We start from the raw sequence: 22,094 nt of genomic DNA, 5'->3' as shown, positions 1-22,094 counted from the left end.
AAGATGTACATTAATTCAAAGCAGAAACATCCTGCGTTCTCTGGACCTGAGCTCATCTCAGATGGACCAATAGAATAGTTTTGTTTGTTTAGGATTTTAACGTCATGTTTTACACTGTTTAGTTACATTCATGACAGAAACAGTAGTTACTCATTACACAATATTTATCAGTTCACAAGGTCATATCAAACACAGTCATGGACAATTTAGTGTCTCCAATTCACCTCACTTGCATGTCTCCGGAGTAAACCCACTTAGACACGGGGAGAACATGCAACCTCCACACAGAAAGGACCTGGACCACCCCACCTGGTGATCGAACCCAGAACCTTCTTGCTGTGAGGCAACAGTGCTACCCACTTAGCCACCGTGCCGCCCTACATATGTGGTAAGATACCATTGGACAGAGCCCTGCAATGGATTGTATATTATATTTATTTATATTGTTTTAAATTATATATCACGTCACATTATTTACACCAGGAGTTAAAAGTAAAAGTTTAGTTCTTATTAAAAAAAAAAGAAAGCCTGGATTTTACAATCTATGATTATTTATTTATTTATAAAAGGTTTGCTGTGGGTCCAGACCCCACCTCAAGAACACTGGGCACAAGGTGACAGTACAGGACATTATTCTTAATTATTAACCGCTATGTCAGACAATCCACTTCTGGCATGTTTAGTAAAGGTAGGAGGGCAGTTGTAGCCTAGTGTTTAAGGTACTGGACTAGTTTGTTTGTTTATTAGGATTTTAACGTCATGCTTTACACTTTGGTTACATTCATGACAGGAACGGTAGTTACTCATTACACAAGGTTCATCAGTTCACAAGGTTATATCAAACACAGTCATGGACAATTTAGTGTCTCCAGTTCATCTCACTTGGACGTCTTTGGACTGTGGGAGGAAACTGGAGCACCCGGAGGAAACCCAGAAAGGAGAAAGGAGAAAGAAAGGACCCAGACCGCCCCGCCTGGGGATCGAACCTGTGAGGCGACAGTGTTACCCACTTAGCCACCTCTACTGGACTAGTAATTGAAAGGTCGCTGGTTCAAGCCCCACTACTGCCAGGTTGCTACTGTTGGGCCCTTGAGCAAGGCCCTTAACCCTGAACTGCTTAGACAGTGTACAGTGACAGTACTGTAAGTCGCTTTGGATAAAAGCATCTGCTAAATGCCCAAAATGTAAACGTAGACTGTAGGAGGACGTTAGTGGACCCGTGCTGCCCCCTGCTGTACATGTCAAGTAACGACAGTTTCTGCATTCGTCCTTGTCCTTGTTTCTCAATAATATGAAGTTTTGGATTTCGGTTTGGGTCAAAATATTTGCACATTATATATATAAACTAAAATAAAGAAAAATACTCATGTCAAGTACAGAAGTTTAAAGAAATTATGTTATTAAATATTTTAATGTTTTGAAGTAAGAATGCGTTAATTTGACGCAGTAAGAACCTTTAAAGCGATGCGTCTAGTCTGCGCAGTTAATACGCATGTTTGACATTCTTGAATACTACCACACAGACGTCCACAAACGTATGTGTATCCCAGTACAGTGAGTTATTGAGTTTATTATTATACTGTATTATTATATTTTACTGCTGAAATTAATGTTAAATCTTTATATTAATAAGCACGTTAGTTTAACAGAAGTATTATGTTAATAGTAACTATTTATTCATGATATATACTCACCGAACACTTTATGTGAAACACATCTGATACGTACCTTCAGTTATTATCTTCATGGGTATTCATTTACTGACTGTAGCTTGTCTGTTGCTCTGTAAACCTTGTCACCTATGATGTTTGAATGATGGACCATTATCAGCACTGAGATTACACTAACATTTTAATGACATGTGTTGGTAATATGTGTTCCTCTGTGTATATGCAGAAGTAGCAGGTGCAACAGTGTTGTTGGGTTTTTTATATATTGTTTAAATTTCCTGGCAATACATAACATGTTAGTGTTGGTTGTACACTGGTTAGGCATGACATTATGACCACCTTCCTAATATTGTGCTGGTCTCCCTTTTGCTGTCAAAACAGCCCTGACCCATCGAGGCATGGACTCCACTAGACACCTGAAAGTGTGCTGTGGTTTCTGGCACCAAGATGTTAGCAGCAGATCCTCTAACTCCTGTAAGAGGTCGGGCCTCCATGGATCGTATTTGTTTGTCCAGCACATCCCACAGATACTCGATTGGCACCCATGACCCTGTCGCCGGTTTACCACTGTTCCGTCCTTGGACCACTTTTGATAGATACTGACCACTGCAGACTGGGAACACCCCCCAAAATCTGCTGTTTAGGAGATGCTCTGACCCAGTCGTCTAGCCATCACAATTTTGCCCTTGTCAAACTCGCTCAGATCCTCACGCTCGTTCATTTTTCCTGCTTCTAACATCAACTTTGAGGATAAAATGTTCACTTGCTGCCTAATATATCCCACCCACTAACAGGTGCCGTGATGAAGAGATAATCAGTGTTATTCACTTCACCTGTCAGTGGTTATAATGTTATGCCTTGTTGGTGTATGTCATTTAGGTGTGCAGTTCCTCTAGTCTTTGATCAATGGACACTTGCATCTTTTACACTCATACCAGAACAGCACACCAGTATTACCATGTCATTACTATGTTAGTGCATTCCAGTCCTGAGAATGATCCACCAACCAAACATCATCTGGTCAGTGGGGGTCCTATGGGGGTGCAGAGAGTGACAAAGTGTACAGAGTAACAGACAAGGTACAGTCAGTAATTGAATACCCACAAAGTTCATCTGTATGGTATTAAAGTATGTGGTAGTACTGTAATAAAACTCAGTAGCACCACTATTGTATTTTGTAGCTGGTGATGGCGATGGCATCCAGGCGTGTGGAGGTTTTGGCTCTGTATCGACAGGTTCTCCGTATCGCCCGCAGCTGGCAGGCTCACTCCGGCCTGCAGCAGGACACAGAGACCGAGCGGAAGTACATCACACAGGAAGCTCACTCACTCTTTAGACAAAACCAACATGTACGTGACATACAACATACACTGAGCTTTCTTGACTTTTACATTTTACATTTTCAGTATTTAGCAGATGCTTTTATCCAAAGTGACTTACAGTTATGACTGAATACAGTTTGAGCAATTGAAGGTTAAGGGCCTTGCTCAGGAGCCCAACAGTGGTGGAGGTGAGGCTTGAACCAGCAACCTTATGATTACTAGTCCAGCATCTTAACCACTAAGCTACCACTGCCCTACAATGTTCAATCTTTTACATGTTCAATCTGCATCTTTCTACATCATTTTACCGGCTTGGTTCAGTCACACCTGGAAACACAGGTAACAAGGCAGGAACACACTTTTGACTGGGTGCACACACTCTTTTCCATTATGCGATACCCTACAGTACAATGCGGTATGCTTCCAAACCCAGAATCAACCATGCTGTACCTAACATGCTTGTTAGACCTAGCTGGATTGGCCTGTAATTTCACTACGGTGTGATTTTAAATCCAGGCCTCGGTGGGTTAAGGATTTTAGTTTTCAGTCACCATTGTTACATCGATTTATTCACTACAAATTACACAGTTTATATCAGTTAAGATTTACACTTTTAATCTTTTGTTCCTCGAAATCTGATGGGTGTTTTAATTTTTTCCCTTACTTTTTCAAGCTGTGTTGATTTAAAATGCCATTTTCATGAAGGTAACAATAACAACATGTTTTTCTGTCTTAGCTGACTGATCCAGAGCAGGTCAGTAAGTGTGTGGCGGAATGTGAAGCGAGAATAGAAATCGGTGAGTACTGAATCATCACACTGCAGTTACAGTTAGTCACAGTCACGTGTTCAAGCCTTTTAGTTTGTCCTAATTCATCTACTTTCAGAGTGAACATACACGCCACATTATAAATAATGTTTTTTACCTTTGTACCTATCAATGTAAACAATAAAAATAACAAAATAATAATTGAATAGCAAAACCTGGGGTTGAATACATGTTTCCTATTGCTGTATGACAATGGTAAGAACCACACGTGTGTGTGTGTGTGTGTGTGTGTGTGTGTGTGTGTTACAGGGCTACATTACAGGAATCCATATCCCAGACCTGTAAGTCCATTTTAAAAATACTACATACAAAACTACAATTAAAAATACTACTAATAATAACACCAGTGTTGATATTTATAGTAATAGTAACAACAATAATAGTATTATCATTAACAATATTAATATTAATAATCATAATATCGATAATAATAACGGTGGCTCAGTGGGTAGCGCTGTCACCTCACAGCAAGAAGGTCCTGGGTTCGATCCCCAGGTGGGGCGGTCTGGGTCCTTTCTGTGTGGAGTTTGCATGTTCTCCCCGTGTACGCGTGGGTTTCCTCCGGGTGCTCCGGTTTCCTCCCACAGTCCAAAAACATGCCACCAAGCTAATTGGAAACACTGAATTGTCCTATAGATACCTAGCCGCTAGATGCACAAACCAGCCCAGATAAAATAGGGAGGGTTGTGTCATGAAAAAAATATTGCCAAATCAATGGGGATCATGATCCGCCGAGAGCCGACCCCGCAACCGAACGGGACAGAGGCCGAGGAAAAAGAGGAATATTAATAATAATAAGGATAGTATTAATAATAATAATAGTATGTAGTAGTAAGAATTATAGTATTAATTAAATGACAACAATAATAATAATGATAATAATAATAATACCAAAAGTAATAAAACATTGTTACATAATAACAGCAAATATGATCATTATTGTTTTTATTTATTTTATAATAATAATAATGTTTATTTCTTCACTCTCTCTCTCTGTGCAGTTGTATCTTCCACCGATGGGTTTAGCAACACAGAAAGGCAGGAGGCTGCGAGCTCAACAGAGACTGAGGAAACAAGCCAAACCTGTGTACTTACAATCCCATGATGAGACATAACACACACACACACACACACACACACTGACCAACAATGCATTTATTCTCATTTATTTTGTACTTTTGCTGCACACAATCTGTCTGTGTACGATGTTGTGTGTGTACAATGTTGTGTGTGTACGATGTTGTGTGTGTACGATGTTGTGTGTGTACTGTATAGAATGAATAAAATCTCATATAATTCTGTATGTTCAAATAGTCTGATTATGTCAAACCTTAAGGCAAAAAAGCTTCTACAGCAAGAGACCACATTAGGTTTCACTTCTGCAAACCAAAAACATGCATTTTATGCCAAATTCTGAACCTGCTATCTTCATGCTGCAGCAACAAATTAGGATTCATCGTACCAGGCAATGTTTTAGCAACGGCCAGTTGATTTGGTAAGCTTGCATATTCAGGTGCTGTAGGGAAAACAGCTGTTTAATTCTGTTTAAAATTGCCTGATAAATAACTTCTGTTACTGATTGCCTGACGCATGTTTAAAGTTCCATAATACATCTATTTCATATATAAGAGTATTTTTAGAAATTCTAAGTGACCTGAGCGCAGCAGGATTGAGGTTTATAGCTGTTTTCAAGTGCAAATGGTACAAGCTAGACAACAGACTTCAAACTCTTTTTTATTTATTCACTTTCACAAGAACAGTTTAACGAAGCCATAATAACACCTTCTGCATGTTGGAGGAAACCAGAGTACCCAGTGGAAATCCACGTAGGACAGGGAAAATATGTGGCCACCATCAACTCTACCAGCTAACTGTCATGTTATAAGAAAGTAACAGACTTGATGTAATTCTTCACCTGTGTGGCAGTCCACCTGGTCAGTTATATTCATATGACTGGACAGTATTTTGGTGTAGCACGAGAGTATTATTTTACAGTAATGAGCTGATGTCGATGTCACATGTTGGGTTAGATGAGGAAATCTGGAGTGATACAGCAGATATCCAGCTCATCAAAACTCTTGCAGAAATCCCCCATCGACATCCTGCAACAGAAAACACACAGAAGTATAAATACTGCACAGTAGTAATAAATATTTGTACAGATGCAGATTTTATTTGCAGAATTTGCAGCCATGTGGCTCAGTCTTATTAAAATCCACGATATTAAATATTAAATTCAATAGGATTCGCCGCTCAGGTGGTGCAGCGGTAAAACACGCTAACACACCAGAGTTGGGATTTCAAATACATTAAATACATATTTAATTAACTTCCCACTTAGTAATGGTGGAACTAGTGGTTCTGACAGGGAAGGTGACTCTAAGGTGTCTCTAAACTTCTGGGTGTGCAGTGCTGTATAGATAAAATAATAGTAATACTAATAGTAGTGAAACATACCAGAACTCTCCATTGTTTTTATCCTCCAGCCATGTTTTATAATCGTCCGGACTCACCTCGTTCCACAGAGGCGATCTACAAAAATCAACACAATAAAATAAACAATCTGATTATTGTTTCTGATAAATGTGTTAAGTTTTTTAAATGTCCACCTGATCAGGATGGAGTGGTTAAAAAAGATAGATGGTGAATGAATGAGGATGTGAGAGCAGTGGAACATCTTACTTGTCGCTCCAGTCTCCTTTCCACTCGCCCTCTCCCCACGGGTTCAACACTCTCACCAGCTTAACCAGTTGAAGCTGAGACTGTACCTGTTACACACACACACAGGAACCTTATAAGCACATTAGTCCTTTCATAATGATGTTTCAGAAACAACATCCACGTTTACACCTCCAGAAACGTTTGATTTTTTGCAAGAACAATTTCACTGCATGGACTTTTATGGGAGCTGTAGATTTGTTACACCAGGGATGATTTTCTTCTTTCCCTGGAAGTCCAGCTGGGATCTTTTAGAGCTGTTCTACTAGAAATTATGTGAGTGCCCTGTGAAGAACTGGCGTCCTGTCCAGGGTGTTTCCTGCCTCTTGTCCAATGAATCAGACCCACCGCAACCCTGATAAAGTGGATACCACCAGGACAATGTGGTGGTGAAACAGATAGTGAGTGAATGTTCATATTTACAATGTTTTTGAATGATTTTAGATAGATGTTTAGTTTCAGTGATCCAGTTTGATCCAGAGACAAAATATTGGTGCGTAAATAAATGACTAAAGTTGGATTTCTGATCTCACCTTGGTGACTCCAGTGACAGTGTAGGCGTGACCCTCCACTATACCGTTGGGTAGCACAGTGTTAGCAGATGTTCTCTACCAAACACACCAAACAATAAAACTTAGACAATACAGAGATCAAATCCCCGACCAAACACACGTCCCCCACAATACAGATTAAACACATTAAAGAAGGTTTATCATCATCATCCTTATAATCATCCCTATCATAACTATCATCATCATCATTATCATCGTAATGACATACTCTGGTATTATTAATTAGGGGAGAGAATAAAAAGGTTAATACACTTAATTAAGCTTTTTCTTGGACATTAAAATCATACACTACCTACAGTTAGTATTTTAATTGTTTCTACTTATTAGTTCAGAGACACTTTATTACTTTAATAATGTTTTTTAGATCTGTAGATTTGAGCCTGGTGATCAGTTTAATATTCTTTGTATTTTTTTGCCTGAGGGTTTTTGGATCTAAAATAGATCAAATATATTAAATTCTTAAATCATGTAGTGATGCAGAAGATCAGCCTGTAAATTCTGCACTCACTGTACACTTTGTTCTGATGCATGATTAAACTTGCCTGATAATTACTTCTTATAGACGTTGTTCGAGTTCTGTCATGTGTGTTAGTGCTGAAGGTTCTGAAGTGTGCAGTAAAGATCACATGGATTTTTCAGTGTAAATAGATTTTACCTATATTATACAAATAAATATAAAAATAGTTTTTTTATATTTATATCAGGTTTAGTGGTAATCTAACTCTAAACATCTGATCATCCCTTCGAACAAATGCAAAGTATATTAAATTATAACAAGCTTAGTTGCTATTTAGCTCAGTGGGGGATCAAAGTATCATGCCCATTTACAATGCCATTAATGGTCAGCAGGGGCATGGAGACACAGATTACTCATTGTGTCTGCAAACTTAAGCATGCTTTATCTTCTTTCCAGGTATCTTTTCTAATAAATCCATGTTGGATGCAGTGGATTGACTGCCTCACTCCTTGTATAGACATACACGGTTTGTACTGAGTTCCCTTTCTAATGCCTAGTTCACACTACACGATATTTGCCCTGATTTTCGCTCGGCAACTCTGTGTTTGCTCGGCGATCGAAACTCGGCTCTCAATCACTACGTGTCAACTACTGAACAACTTGAACTGAGCGGCTCGCCGAGCGCCGAAGCGAGAGACTCCCGATTACAAGAGATCCAGTCGTGTAGTGTGAACTGTACAGCAACCTGACGACTTGGAAAGTCGTGTAGTGTGAACTTGGCATTAATAGTTTTTTCCACTAACTCATTTGTCACACATTGATGGATGGAGTACCTGACCTGATTGTGGCTTAGAATCTAAATATACCTCTCGTTTATCCACTATATCTGGTGTAAAATGTAAATCAATTAAATGTAAATCTGCTAAATTTATCTGGATATGTGCTTTATGTCTGTAGCAAAATGTGGAGTGTAAATATTTACCCCCTGTGGAGTGCCACATCCCATTAAGGCCTGTTTCTTCACTGCCTGATCCATCAGATCCCACATGTTATTAGGAGCGTTTCTCAGATTGTATATTCTATATGCTCCACCGGTGAAATCACGCAGACCGTCAGATATATACCCACCATGCAATGCTGCGTATGAACCAAACAGTCTGAAACAAGCAAAAACAACAACAATAATATAGTTATGTTTTGGGGTTTAAGGGGTTCAAGTTGGGGTTAGCCTCCCAACAGCAGCGCTAAGAATTAAACGTCAATCTCAGTGGTGGTGGGCTAGTGTAATAGACCCCTGTGCCAACCAAGCACCATGTGTTTAACATTTTTGTTTTGGTTTATGTCTTAACTTACAACACTTACAACAAGTTGTTTAAAGAAAACTTATTTGCTGAACGAGCAAGAATTGCACATAATGAGGTGCTTGCTATTAATTTTAAATGTTAGTAGAATGATGGTCTTACTTGGCGTAGGCTTTCTCCAGCAGTGCAGGCCAGAACTCATTCATGGTTTTGCAGTGAACAAAGATGAGCTTTCCATTGAGTGTTGGTAGCTGATCATCTACCACAACATCCACCCACTTTCCGTTATAACAGAACTGTGGGAAATTACGACATCAGAAACACATGGATGCAATAAATATGAAGATGAAGCCAGGTAAGAAGAAGTAAAGTGTGTGTGTGGGGGGAAATCAAACCAAACTTTTTCATCATGAGCTTGGTGCTCAACCAATTTCCAGCCCATGGGCATTGATATATACTAGCAGCCTCCACTCTTCTGGGAAATCCTTCTGCAACATTTTGGATTGTGCTGTGGAAATCTGTGCCCATTGAGTCAAAGAAGTATTTGGGAGGTCAGGGACTGATGTTGGACGAGAAGTTCTGGCTTGCAATTACTGTTCCAATCCATCCCGAAAGTGTTTCAAAATGAAATACATTACAATCAGAAGTTCATATAAAACTAATTTTATGCTTCTGTGTTTGTGGCAGCACATCGGGAAATGTTGTTTTCTTTTTTCAGCATGACCACATTGCCACTGAAGACCTTTGGGATGAATTGGAGTGTAAATCGTGAGCCAGTGCCTAACCTCACAAACCTTTTTTGACAGAATGTGCTTTTCAGAAGAGTAGAGGCTGTTAAAGCTGCAAGAGCGGTGGTTTAAATTAATTTCCCATGGTTTTGCCATTGGATGTCCAAAAAGCTAATGGTCAATTTTGATCATAAAGTGTATACATTGTAGTTGGTAAAGGTGGGTTCAATACCACCAGTATTGACCACCAGTCTCCAGTCACTGTCTGTGAGGAAGCATGTTCTCCCTGACAGAACCAGAGTAGCGGTTACACAGACTTACATGTATCGTTGCAGTGTGAACAAAAGTGTAACATGAACGGCAAGTTCTCACCCTAAAATGAAATATTCCTGCATAATCCTTTTGAAACGACTGATCTGTAGGAATCACTTGATCCATGATGTCCTTCTGTAACGTGATCGCTCCAATCGCAGCCAAAAACCAGCAGTTTCCTTGCAAAAAATCCCCAATAAACAACACCACAAATAAATACAATTTCTGCCATATTAACACATTTACACATTTAGTACACTTTATGGGATGGAAATACTGGGGCAATCGGACAGCAGTGTTGTCTAACGCACTAACCCACCACCACGAGACCTGGGTTCATCTCACCTCCATGTCCTAACAGCGAGGTGTGACACAAGCAATAAACGGAGCAAAGCACATTCCTCTATACGTGGTATAGCAAAGATAATTATATGAAATTTAAATATTTATATTATTAGCACATTATTTGTTCTTAAAGGTATAGTGCAAATTTGGAGTGCAGTTGCTACACCTACAGATACACAGCCAACAAGATCTCTGGTGGGCTAGCGTGTTTCAATCAAAATATTCTGTATTTACCGAGGTCTCCTTGAGAGTAGTCAAATCTGGACTCGCCATCTACAATAAGACAAGGATTGTCCACCAGCTCCTGTTAAAAAATATATATACAAAAACATATATACTGATCAGCCATAACATTATGACCACCTCCTTGTTTCTACACTCACTGTCCATTTTATCAGCTCCACTTACCATATAGAAGCACCTTGTAGTTCTACAGTTACCGACTGTAATCCATCTGCTTCGCTGCATGCTTTTTTTAGCCTAATTAGTGGTGGTGTGTTAGTGTGTGTTGTGCTGGTATGAATGGATCAGACACAGCAGCGCTGCTGGAGTTTTTAAATACTGTGTCCATTCTATTAGACACTCCTACCTAGTTAATCCACCTTGTAGATGTAAAGTCAGAGACGAACGCTCATCTATTTAATTCATCAGTGGTCAAAGGACGCTTCCCACGGGGCGCTGTTGGCTAGATATTTTTGGTTGGTGGACTATTCTCAGTCCAGCAGTGACAGTAAGGTGTTTAAGAACTCCATCACCACTGCTGTGTCTGATCCACTCATACCAGCACAACACACACTAACACACCACCACCATGTCAGTGTCACTGCAGTGCTGAGAAAGATCCACCACCTAAATAATACCTGCTCTGTGGGGGTCCTGGGAGAGTCCTGACCATTGAAGAACAGCATGAAAGGGGACGAACAAAGCATGCAGAGAAACAGATGGGCGACAGTCAGTAATTGTAGAACTACAAAGTGCTTCTATATGGTAAGAGTAGCTGATAAAATGGGTGTGTGTAGAAACATAGAGTTGGTTTTAACGTTATGGCTAATCAATGTATATAAATATAAATAAATATTAAATATATATATCAAAAACATTGATGTTAAATAGATTGTTCAGGGCTAACAAGTGAATTTATTAAATACTCTGCCAGCTGGAAACAAGAACAGAAAACACAGTTTTGTGAAAAAGCATTTGGCCCTTTCCAATTTTTTTTTTTTGTTGCTAATTTGTCAGATTTAAATATTTAAATCTTCCAACTAATATATTTAAGATAAAGATATCACAAGTTAAAATGTATTTAAAAAGCTGTTAAAACCAGTAACAGACCAATACTTTGTGGCAGAAACAAGCGTAGACCTGTAACCAGATGCTGTGTTACTGTGTTATGCAGGGCTGTTTTGTCATTATGTGCGTGTCTGTATATATAAAGACAGAGCAGTGGAAATATCAGATATTACCAGGTTATAAAACACACACAGGTTTGAACGAGTCGCACTAAAATTCCTCCACCGCTATATAATTACTGACATGTTGAAGCATAGATTCTCAACAGACAAACTGAATGTTTTACATAAAAAATCTTTTATCCGAAGCATTTTATTGTGACTGATGTAATACAAGCAATTGATGGTTAAGGGTCTTACTCAGGGGTCCAACATTAGCAGCTAGGCAGTAATGGAGCGTGAAGCAGCAGCCTTCCGATCACTAGTCCTCTACCTTAACCACTAAACTACCACTGAGGTGAGTTCAGGACGAAATGTATGAAGTTGATGAATGTGAATCTGCAGTATTTATTATCACGGTTGTGCGCACTTTAAAGTGTTACCGCCCACAGTGACCATATGTACCCTATATGAGCAAAGTAGGGCTTCGATATGACTAAAAACACATATCTCGATATGATTTTTGAGAAGTGGCAATATATGATAAAATGTACGATACATGTACATTTAACAAAGTACAATGGCAGGCCACTGCCCGTATTCGGAGTGTTTATTCTGCTGTCCATTTTACTTCAAATCAACGAGTATCAAAAAAAACAGAAAAAGTTCAATATTTGATAATGCTTTGCTATCATTGAATGAAAGCTCACGGTAAACAGCCGCACCGCAACCCACATCAACCACATAGCAGCATAAAATTATGCATAAAAGTAAGCAAAGTATGTAGACCTGCCTATGAACTTTAGTGAGATTTTATTTTAGAGTTATGGACATTAATATGAAGTTGTGACCCCTTGCAGCCTTCAGCCTCCAATCAGCTATAAAAAATAACCTGAAGATTTTAGAGGAGACATTGCCACATTGGTTGCAAGGATTTCTCGTCTTAAATAGTATTTGACCTCACAAAAGGTCTTTTGACTAAATGGGCACTAATTTTCACAGACACAACTTTTACAAAAAGCAGAGGGACTTTATATTAATGCCAATGTTTTGGAATGCAGTGACCAACAAACTAACAGTCAGGTGTCCACATACTTTTGACCTCTATGTATAGATTAGTTGCCGTGACTAGAGACACGTTATTTGCTTTCACATTTTTCACAGTGCATTCTGGGTAAATGTTTACATACCGGTGGTCTCTTCCACACCACTGTACCCATGTTGGTGCTGGACAGCAGGCCGGAGCCGATGGAGCGCCGATCTGCGGGAAACTTCTCATCAGTGAATTTAACACTGGTAGTGATGCAGCTCTTTCGTAGTTTCTTGAAGTCCTGGTCCAGATAAGGTTTTGGGAGGGTTCGGGAGCCGACGACTTCCCTCTTGCGGCGCTTATTCTTCTGAGGAGCCATGTGAACGAACCTGGAAAGACTTTAATTATTGGTGCAGTGGTTAATATATGAGCGTCTAAAGTGTCTGACAACAGAGAGAGGATACAGGCCTAACACCTGAGGGTTAAGGACCTTGCTTAAAGGCCAAACATTGGAAGCTTAGTGAAGAGGGAACTGAATAGTCCATAAGTTTAACCACTGATCCACAAATTGCACCTACACACTGTATTTAAAGATATCAAATGAAATGTCAGACCCCCTGTCTTAATGGCTAGCATGTTATAGCACTACGGTTGCTGCAAAACAAACATTTACATTTTCAGCATTTAGCAGACGCTTTTATCCAAAGCGATTTACAGTACTGTGATAGTATACAATCTAAGCAATTGAGGGTTAAGGGCCTTGCTCAAGGGCCCAACAGTTGCAACCTGGCAGAGGTGAGGCTTGAACTGGCAACCTTCTAATTACTAGTTCATTACCTTAACCACTAAACATTGTAGCTTAAACATTCTGCCAACTTCCAACTTCCAACTTTCCAGCCAACGCACTTCCATAATTCAGCCTGGGTTTGGTGTTGATATAACCGCATAACCCTTCTTTCTCTAAACATGTTGAGCTGAAATGTCTGTGTGCAATTTTTTTCTGGGCTTTGAACGTCTTGTTTAGAAAATACAGTATATTCTATTCAGAAATCATATTAGCCTATTTCATTAAAGTAAAAAGCTCATATTTATTTTAATTCGTTCCTTTGGGGGTTCTTTACATTTTTAATTAATAAATACTAAACATTTGGGTTAAAGTAACTAGCTCATATTTATTTTAATTCGTTCCTTTTTAGTCCAACTGTAACTTGTAAAAATAACAACAACAACAAAATCCAAACATTTGCAGGGTCAACTTACATCCCAAAGCTGTTTAATAGGGTTGCGTGTAGGGCTCTGTGCAGGTCACTAGGGTTCCTTGACAATAAACTAGTCAAACCTTGTTATTAACAATCTTTACAGCTTTGGGCACGGGGCACAGTCATGTTTAAACAGGTAAGAACCAGGTAAGGAACTGCTGCTACAAAGTTGAAAGCATATAATTTATGCTATATAATTAATTTTGAAAAACTGTCAGCAATGGTTGTGAGTGAAGCAGTTTAGAATGGGTGTCTGTGTGTTTTTGGTCATGTAGTGAAGATAGTATTTGTTGAAAATGATGTATTTTAGTTCTGAATGGAAGAGTAACCGTTTACTGGTATAGATTAGCTTCATCTAAAGTGTTTTAGTATTATATTGTCTCTGCTTAAGCTTCAGATTAAACATGAAGTTGATATTTTTAAGAAAAAAAAGGAAACTTTTCAGCTATATTTTCCTTTCTGAAATAAATGTGGACACCCTGTTCTATAAATAAACATCCTTTATTTAACTGTGCTAATTTATTACTATATATCATTTAACTTCAAACTTGTAAAAGTATTTTAAAAGTGAAAATTAAAATCTTTAAATTATGATGATAAAGGTTTCTTACCTGAGTTGGTTTGAACCCAGCAGATGAGGAGAAGATCGTCAGTGTGTGTGATGCAGTGGAAGTGTGGGAACTAGTGAACTCTAGTCTCCTCCTATCCCATCTAACTTGTTGTCTGTTACAGGGTGGAGTTTCATTGCACAGAGAGAAAAGACAGATGCAGTTTTTTTGCCACTGGCTATAAATGAAAAAATCTGATTAATGTACCAGAAACAAAAGGTGTTTACTCTGATGTACTGTTTTTTTTAACATTACAGTACTGTCAGTTCTAAACCATGTCACACGTCACAAATTCCATTTTCATTAATCGCTTTACCCTGGTCAGGGTTGTGGCGGGTCTGCTTTCACGTGGAGAAACACGTAGAGAAGGGCAGGAATTGGACATGGTGCCAACCCATCCCACAGCTTATGCCATTCCCTGTACACTGACTATCTGTGTGTGTTTTCTCTATTTGTAACATTTTCTACATTCTTTATCTCTCTCCGCTTGGTCCTTCTGTGTCTCGAGGCCCCAAATAACGTTATCTTCAGGGTGGGGCCAACCATCATTTTCTATAAACAGAAGCTACACCCTACTTTAATCAAACATGTACACTAGATTCTGTCACTATCCAATCCCAACTGGCCCTGTGTTAAAAGTCCCTGTTGCTACTCAGTTAAGAACTAAATTACATTGATAATTCAGCTTCATTACTGAAGTCCTGTTAAATCTAAACAAAGAAAAAACAAAAGAACCTCTGATCTGATAGCCATACTGAGCTAACATTAGACCGATGTCCCATCAAACATTTATTCAAATATTTAGGTTATATTTAAAAAGTACTTATTCTTGTGTTAGAAAGTCAGTGTTCATTTAACCTGTGGCATGTAGGTGTTCACTGGTAATGTCATGTCAGATTTATTTAAAGAACTTGCCCAACAAAGTGAATAATTGCTCAAATGAGATGAGATTCTTTTCTCTAAGACTCGGGGTTGTCGTGACGCTTCCATTCATTTCTTCTGTTTGTGCTTGTGGGCATTAACTGTATAAGTTTTGATAAGTAATATATTTGTCTAAATGTATTTAGTCTATGATACAGTATATACTACATTACCAATAGCAGGTGAATAACTGACCATGAGCTTGTTAGTGGTGAGTACATGAGTGGTTCTGTTTGCTTTTCTGATGACTTTATTAATTAACAAGTAATTGGTAGGGTGAAAAATAAAGGCAGTCTGTTGCAGATCAATCCTGACAGTGAGGTTCAGATTTCTCAGTGTTGCTTCCACAGTGAAGGAAAAAAAACTAATGATGTTCCCAACATAACAAAAGTAACATTATATTGGATTTTTTCTTAGTACTTTTACTAAACTCCAGCTTAAGTCTGTCTTAACAGAGACAAAAATCGATACAGTACAGAACCTCCAATATAAGAATTAGTGTGTGTTACAGTAATATATTATAATGAATTATACAAATTAACAATATTTAATCATCAGTAATATAGGAAAAGTATTTATTTGTTCAAAAAAACACAAACGCAACATTAGTATAACATAAACCACACACTGACTTTATATTGGATGACATTTAGCATTTAGAAAATTTAGCACACTTTCCTTTTTAAGGCAATGACAGCCTTTATTTTTTTGGGAGGCTTTCCACAAGGTTTTGGAGTGTGCCTGTGGAAATTCATGCCTATTCATTTCAAAGATCACTTTCATCAAGAGATCACTATCTTCTTACTATAAATTTTGTCTGACTGAAAACGTTTAATGCTTTTTTCACAAAAAAAACTTCACAATTATGTCCAGACATAGGTTCATTTGCTGGTCTGACTGTCTAATCAGATTTTAAATGAACTGGGTTGTAATGATGTCTGCCATTCACTGCCCTTTGTTTTTTGTTTTGTTTTTTTTGTGTTTAATTTAAGTGTTTGTTTCATGAGACATGCATCTAGGCAAATTTCAGAATTAAATTTCTTGTTGGTGTACATTTTAAGAACAGTGTCAGTCAAAGCATTAATCATCTCAATGACAAACTACAGCGAAACATAATAAGCGTTTAATATGACAGTTATGTTTGTTAGACATTTCAATGATTTTGTTCATTCTGTGTTGAGTAAGGCATCAATTACACAATTATTAGAATTGAATTGAAGTAGACTAGACATATAAAAGCTGCCTGCATAAATAGTTCACATTCACAAAATCAGCCTGTATGAAACCAGACATGATTTAGACAGACAGTCCCAGAAGCTCAAAATGTGGATGGAATTGGAAATATTACTTCACCTGAAGAGTGTATGTCACATTACTCCAGCGGGTTCATTAAAGTAGTTTTGTCAGTTTACATTGTGGATTGAATTGTTTATAATATCTTAAATGATAAAATACATCATTTAAATTATGTTGCATATTCAGTTCTCTCAGCTGTGATGATGGATTTGATGTCAGTGCTATAAGCAGAGCAACGCAGCCTTCATCTGCAATATTGCACATTTCCAACCTGCAAAGAGAAAGTAAGATGAACTTCTCAAACAAACATTTAAATGGGTACCATTTAGGTATAATAGGTCTTTTTTATATATATATCAAGTCAAACCGTTTACAATATTTAATCTTCTACCTTATAACCTCATCGTGTATTTGTAAGTGCATAAAAATGGGAGAGGAGCCTGTTTCCCTTGTGTTACATCATCTTTTTATGGGGCTAGAGTGTCTGTCCTGGGCAACATGCAAACATGAGCTTTCAGACAGACCCAAGTGCAGAGCTTATCTGTGACTGATTCTTATATTCTGTTTATGCATTTTCTCCTCCTTTTTTCTCCCTTTTAGCACGTCCAATTGCCCGATTGCGTCATGCTTCCTCTCCACCAATGCCGAACCCTGCTCTGATTATCATCACTATGCAGGCGCCATCAATCAGTCAGCAGAGGTTGTAATTGCATTAGTTATGAGAGAGAGACCCTATCCTAATTAATCTGTCTGATACACAGTGACATCTACTGGCAGGAGTAATTATACAACACCAAATAGCATTAGATTGTTTAACTTTCTCACCACTACACTTTCTCTGCACATTCTTTGAGGCCATTTTAATATATAATTTTACAAAATATAAAGAAAACACCGAAAAAACATCACCCGCTGTCCAAATGTTCGCTCACTGTATATATATATAGACAGAGATGGTCGGAGTGAACATGATAAGTTGAAAAAGATCGTTATCTGAACAAAAGGCCAGTCGTTGTTCATGTGGCCACTCGGCCTAGCCGGCAGGCAGAGCTGAGATTCGATACGATGTATTTGAGATCGAGCTCTGGTTCCAGCATGTGTTTTTACCGCTGCGCCACCTGAACGGCATCTGTGACTAATTTAATTAAAACTAAACAAATACAGCTTTAAAGCCTAAGTCTCCTTTCATGTGATAAAGATTTTGTGTTATTTCATGCAAGACTAGGTGCATTTTGCTGTTTACTATGTGTTTATGAATTTCTGCTGGCTATATGCCATCGAGCATCAAGCTGTGTCTCCCAGCACAGTCTCAAGAGCGTGGAAGGTCATTAAACAAGAAGAGCTGGACAGGGCTGTAGAAGGGCATCAACCCAACAGCAGGATTGGTATCTGCTGCATTGTGCGAGGAGAGAACTGTTAGAGCCCTACAAAATGACTTCCAGTGGGCTACATGATGGTCCAATGTCTTCTAGTGGGACCTGTGCTCATGGGCCCTGACTGTGCAGCGTCAAGCTCAATTTTTTCCACAATACTAAGTACAGTATATGGTGAAAGATCTAAATTATTTGCACTTTTGCAATAACAAATGTTCTTTCATTAGATTTGTTGGATCCTCCTTTTATACCTAATTATTCCCTTACCTGTTACCAATTTACCTGTTTATTGTGAAATGTTTTTTTATTTATTTAGAATAATATAAATAAACATTTATTTTATTAATTGGTTTAAATCCACAGTAAGAAATTTTTTATCTTACCCCAGTTTCTCCAGTTTGCAGTTTGGATTTTCTAGAGGAACAGAGAGCAGCTTCATTCCTGAATCCTCCAGTTTATTGAAACTCAGATTCAACTCTTTTAGCATGCAGAAGTCTAAGCTAAGAACCGAGGACAGATCTTCACAACTTTCTTTAGTGAGACTACAGTGATGCAGCCTAAGAGAGAAAGAAAGTATTTTGTACTTATTTTGAACTTTGTAGTTCTACAATTACTGACTGTAGTCAATCTGTTTCTCTACATACCTTTTTAGCCCCCTTTCACCTGGTTCTTCAATAGTCAGAACCCCCACAGGACCACTACAGAGCAGGTATTATTTAGGTGGTGGATCATTCTCAGCACTGCAGTGACACTGACATGGTGGTGGTGTGTTAGTGTGTGTTGTGCTGGTATGAGTGGATCAGACACAGCAGCGCTGCTGGAGTTTTTAAATACCGCGTCCACTCAATGTCCACTATATTAGACACTCCTACCTAGTTGGTCCACCTTGTAGATGTAAAGTCAGATACGATTGCTCATCTATTGCTGCTGTTTGAGTTGGTCATCTTCTAGACCTTCATCAGTGGTCACAGGATGCTGCCCATGGGGCGCTGTTGGCTGGATATTTTTGGTTGGTGGACTATTCTCAGTCCAGTAGTGACAGTGAAGTGTTTAAAAACTCCAGCAGCGCTGCTGTGTCGTATCCACTCATACCAGCACAACACACACTAACACACCACCACCAAGTCAGTGTCACTGCAGTGCTGAGAATGACCCACCACCCAAATTATACCTACTCTGTGGTGGCCTTGTGGGGGTCCGGGCCATTGAAGAACAGGGTGTAAGCAGGCTAAAAGGTATGTAGAGAAACAGATGGACTACAGTCAGTAATTGTAGAACTAAGTGCTTCTATATGGTAAGTGGAGCTGATAAAATGGACAGTGAGTGTAGAAACAATGAGGTGGTTTTAATGTTATGGCTGATCGGTGTACCTTTACAAGAATTTGGAATAATAAGGTTTGACTGACATCAGTTTGTGCAACTTTACATCTAATAGTAAAAAATATAAAAAACCCATAAAATAAAACAGAGAAAAATATTAGAGTTTAATATTTGTCCCCATGACTAAGAGGAAAGCTCCTACTGCTGGTGCTTGTATCTACAGTATAATGCTCTATAATAGAAAGATAAAGTGGCTATGATTAAACACAAATAAGGTTGCTGCCATAGATTGTGCTTTTGGCATGACTCAGACAACGATATCAACAATCGCTTACTGTATGATTAGGCACAGGTTTAAGCCCACATCTAAGATGCCCAGTCCAGAATAAACTTTTGTACAGAGACTGTTTTTCCAATTCCAGCAACTCCTTTAGTCAACACAGTTCTGACGGACTTGTCTTTGAAGAGGTCGTTGCATTTGATGGGTTTCTCCTGTGCTGTTGGTCTCCTGGATTCCATCTCGATCTGTCTCACTTCATGTTCGCTGTTGACGTCTCCCTTCCAAGTCTCTGTGATGTAAAGCTCTGTAAAAAATCTCGTTAAGCAGTATGGGGCTTCCATGCTGTGATGTTCCTTCATTCATTCTTTAAAATTTCTCCTCAAGTTTGGATTTAAGTTTATGTTGGTAAACAGAGACCATGTCTGTCAAAAAAAGAATAGGAGAAATATTGTACTGTTTGAAGTGAACACAATGAACTATACCAGTTTGTATACCAGTTTGCAAATGCTTTACACACAATAAACTTTAATATTAAATCAATACACAACTGTCTTTGGATGTCTCCCTTCTTGCGACTGAACAATGTAAGCATGTGGCTTCCACAGTCGTACGTTTCACAAGGGTCTCAATGGTATAAAGAATAATGCATTATGCTTCCTCTCTACTGATGATGACCCCCGTCCCGATTTAGAAGAGTGAGACTGACGCACACATCTTTTCGCCTGCAGACGAGTTCATATGCGGATCAGCTTTGTCGAGTTTTGATCTGTTGGTTCTATGTCAAGCATGGATTATGGGTCGCTGGTGGATTGAGTAGCTGATGCAGTTGCAACCCAATGCTCTTTTTTATTTCATCTTCAGTCCGCCTTCTTGTTTTTAAGTGTTTCCTGGTCATTGTGTGAGGTACAGTGTTTTGCTCCATTGATGCAGTTGCCTGTCTTTCTATTCTCAAGTCATCAAGGAGTAGCTTACGGTTTGGTTTTGTACATTTCTAAAGTTTTATTGCTTTTGAGTAAATTGTAAATTTAGTATTCATAATTTTTCAGTCTTTGTTTTTATTTTTTTTTATTAGCTACAGTATTGTTCAGCCTTGGTTAAGCATCCTGCATTTGGGTTGATTCTCTTTAACAATGCAGGTACAGGGTTACACCTGGCACCCCTGGCACCAAGCGCTCACCACACCGTGACATCTGTGCATAAATATAAGCTCTTACTCTGCTGTTTGATGTTTTTCAGCTCCTCTTTAATACTGTTGGTATCTTCATCATCAGATGTTCTGTTCTGCAGTCTATGAAAAAACAGAACATAAATTGTTTCATCACTTACGCTTATGTACTATTTAATCTGATCTTACACTGTAAATATTTCACATTAAAAGTATTTTAATTATGCTACATCACTAAACGCTACTGAGACTTTGACTAAAACCATGTTCTATGGTCAGATAAAGAAGTATTGAGCTTTTTGGTAACAAACACTGAAGGTGGATTTGGTGTAAAAAGACGAATGAGGTCACTGAAAAGAACCTGATGAACCCTGGATGATCTGCAAAGAAAAAGTCTTAAATTGTTTGTCGAATTAGTTATTCAATTTTTAAATAATTTTTTCCTGATATTGGTAGAACAGTTGTCGTCTTTAAAGCGTATTGGTTGTTCCATAGAATTGTCAGACTTCATGGATACACAGCTGACTTCACGTGAGTCTGGTCTCTTACTCTGAGTCGGACTAAAACAATATGATTTTTTGTTATCTATGCTGTTCAGTTGTTAATTTATTTTCTGTAACAATGACACGCTGACAGGTGAGTCTGGTCTCTTACTATTTATACCGTATAAATTAATCATTCTTATTTTACCTGATATTGGTAAAACAGTTGTTGTTTTTAAAGTGCTTTGGTTGCCTCATTGAACTGTCAGACTTCATGGATACACAGTCTGGTCTCCTCATTCAGACTAAAATTCATTCAGTAAGAATGTTTGTTATAAATATTCTCCAACATTTACTAATTAATATATAATATTTTTCTGTAGCAATAATGTGAATAAAGCGCAGTAATAATAATGTGGGCAGCGGGGTGGAGCAGTGGATAGAGTTGTTGTTTCACAGCAAGAAGGGCATGGGTTTGATTCCTTGGCCAGGCAGCCAGGGTTCTTTCCGTGTAAAGTTTGCATGTTCTCCCTGTGTTGGCATGGGTTTCCTATGGGTGCTTCCGTTTTCCTCCAACACATCCTATCTATATACTGTAGATAGGTAGATACTGTAGAAAGATAGATAGTGAGATATCACATTCTAATCTTACCTGATATTGGTAGAACAGTTGTCGTCTTTAAAGCGTATTGGTTGCTCCATTGACCAGTCAGACTTCAT

At 38.5% G+C, this 22,094-nt stretch overlaps 2 protein-coding genes across 5 annotated transcripts in view; one reads left to right on the top strand and one right to left on the bottom strand.

The window, feature by feature from the left end:
* lyrm1 (LYR motif containing 1) overlaps positions 1-5,122 on the top strand; it is a 176,436-nt gene extending 171,314 nt beyond the window's left edge. The window contains exons 1-5 of one of the 4 annotated variants that reach the window (XM_062992513.1): positions 246-388; positions 2,852-3,019; positions 3,729-3,789; positions 4,069-4,100; positions 4,821-5,122. In XM_062992513.1, the coding sequence (XP_062848583.1) occupies positions 2,858-3,019; positions 3,729-3,789; positions 4,069-4,100; positions 4,821-4,934 (369 nt within the window). In that variant the 5' untranslated portion in view covers positions 246-388; positions 2,852-2,857 and the 3' untranslated portion in view covers positions 4,935-5,122. Of the gene's footprint in view, positions 1-245; positions 389-1,511; positions 1,555-2,851; positions 3,020-3,728; positions 3,790-4,068; positions 4,101-4,820 lie in introns of those variants that run through there. The other 3 variants (XM_062992514.1, XM_062992515.1, XM_062992516.1) reach the window with 3 other exon arrangements.
* A 415-nt stretch (positions 5,123-5,537) lies between these two features.
* Positions 5,538-14,596, bottom strand: LOC134310198 (calpain-8-like). The gene is made up of 10 exons (XM_062991732.1): positions 14,541-14,596; positions 12,831-13,068; positions 10,487-10,556; positions 9,968-10,086; positions 9,030-9,163; positions 8,549-8,723; positions 7,071-7,145; positions 6,502-6,587; positions 6,277-6,351; positions 5,538-5,921 (listed from the first exon to the last, which is right to left on the bottom strand). The coding sequence occupies exons 2-10, from the start codon at positions 13,047-13,049 to the stop codon at positions 5,846-5,848; spliced, it is 1,029 nt and encodes a 342-aa protein (XP_062847802.1). The 5' UTR covers positions 13,050-13,068; positions 14,541-14,596; the 3' UTR covers positions 5,538-5,845.
* Positions 14,597-22,094: the final 7,498 nt, after the last annotated feature.

This window comes from Trichomycterus rosablanca, chromosome 3 (genome assembly GCF_030014385.1).
Source record: "Trichomycterus rosablanca isolate fTriRos1 chromosome 3, fTriRos1.hap1, whole genome shotgun sequence".
Lineage (NCBI taxonomy): Eukaryota > Metazoa > Chordata > Actinopteri > Siluriformes > Trichomycteridae > Trichomycterus > Trichomycterus rosablanca.
This window is presented reverse-complemented; position numbering and strand designations above follow the sequence as displayed.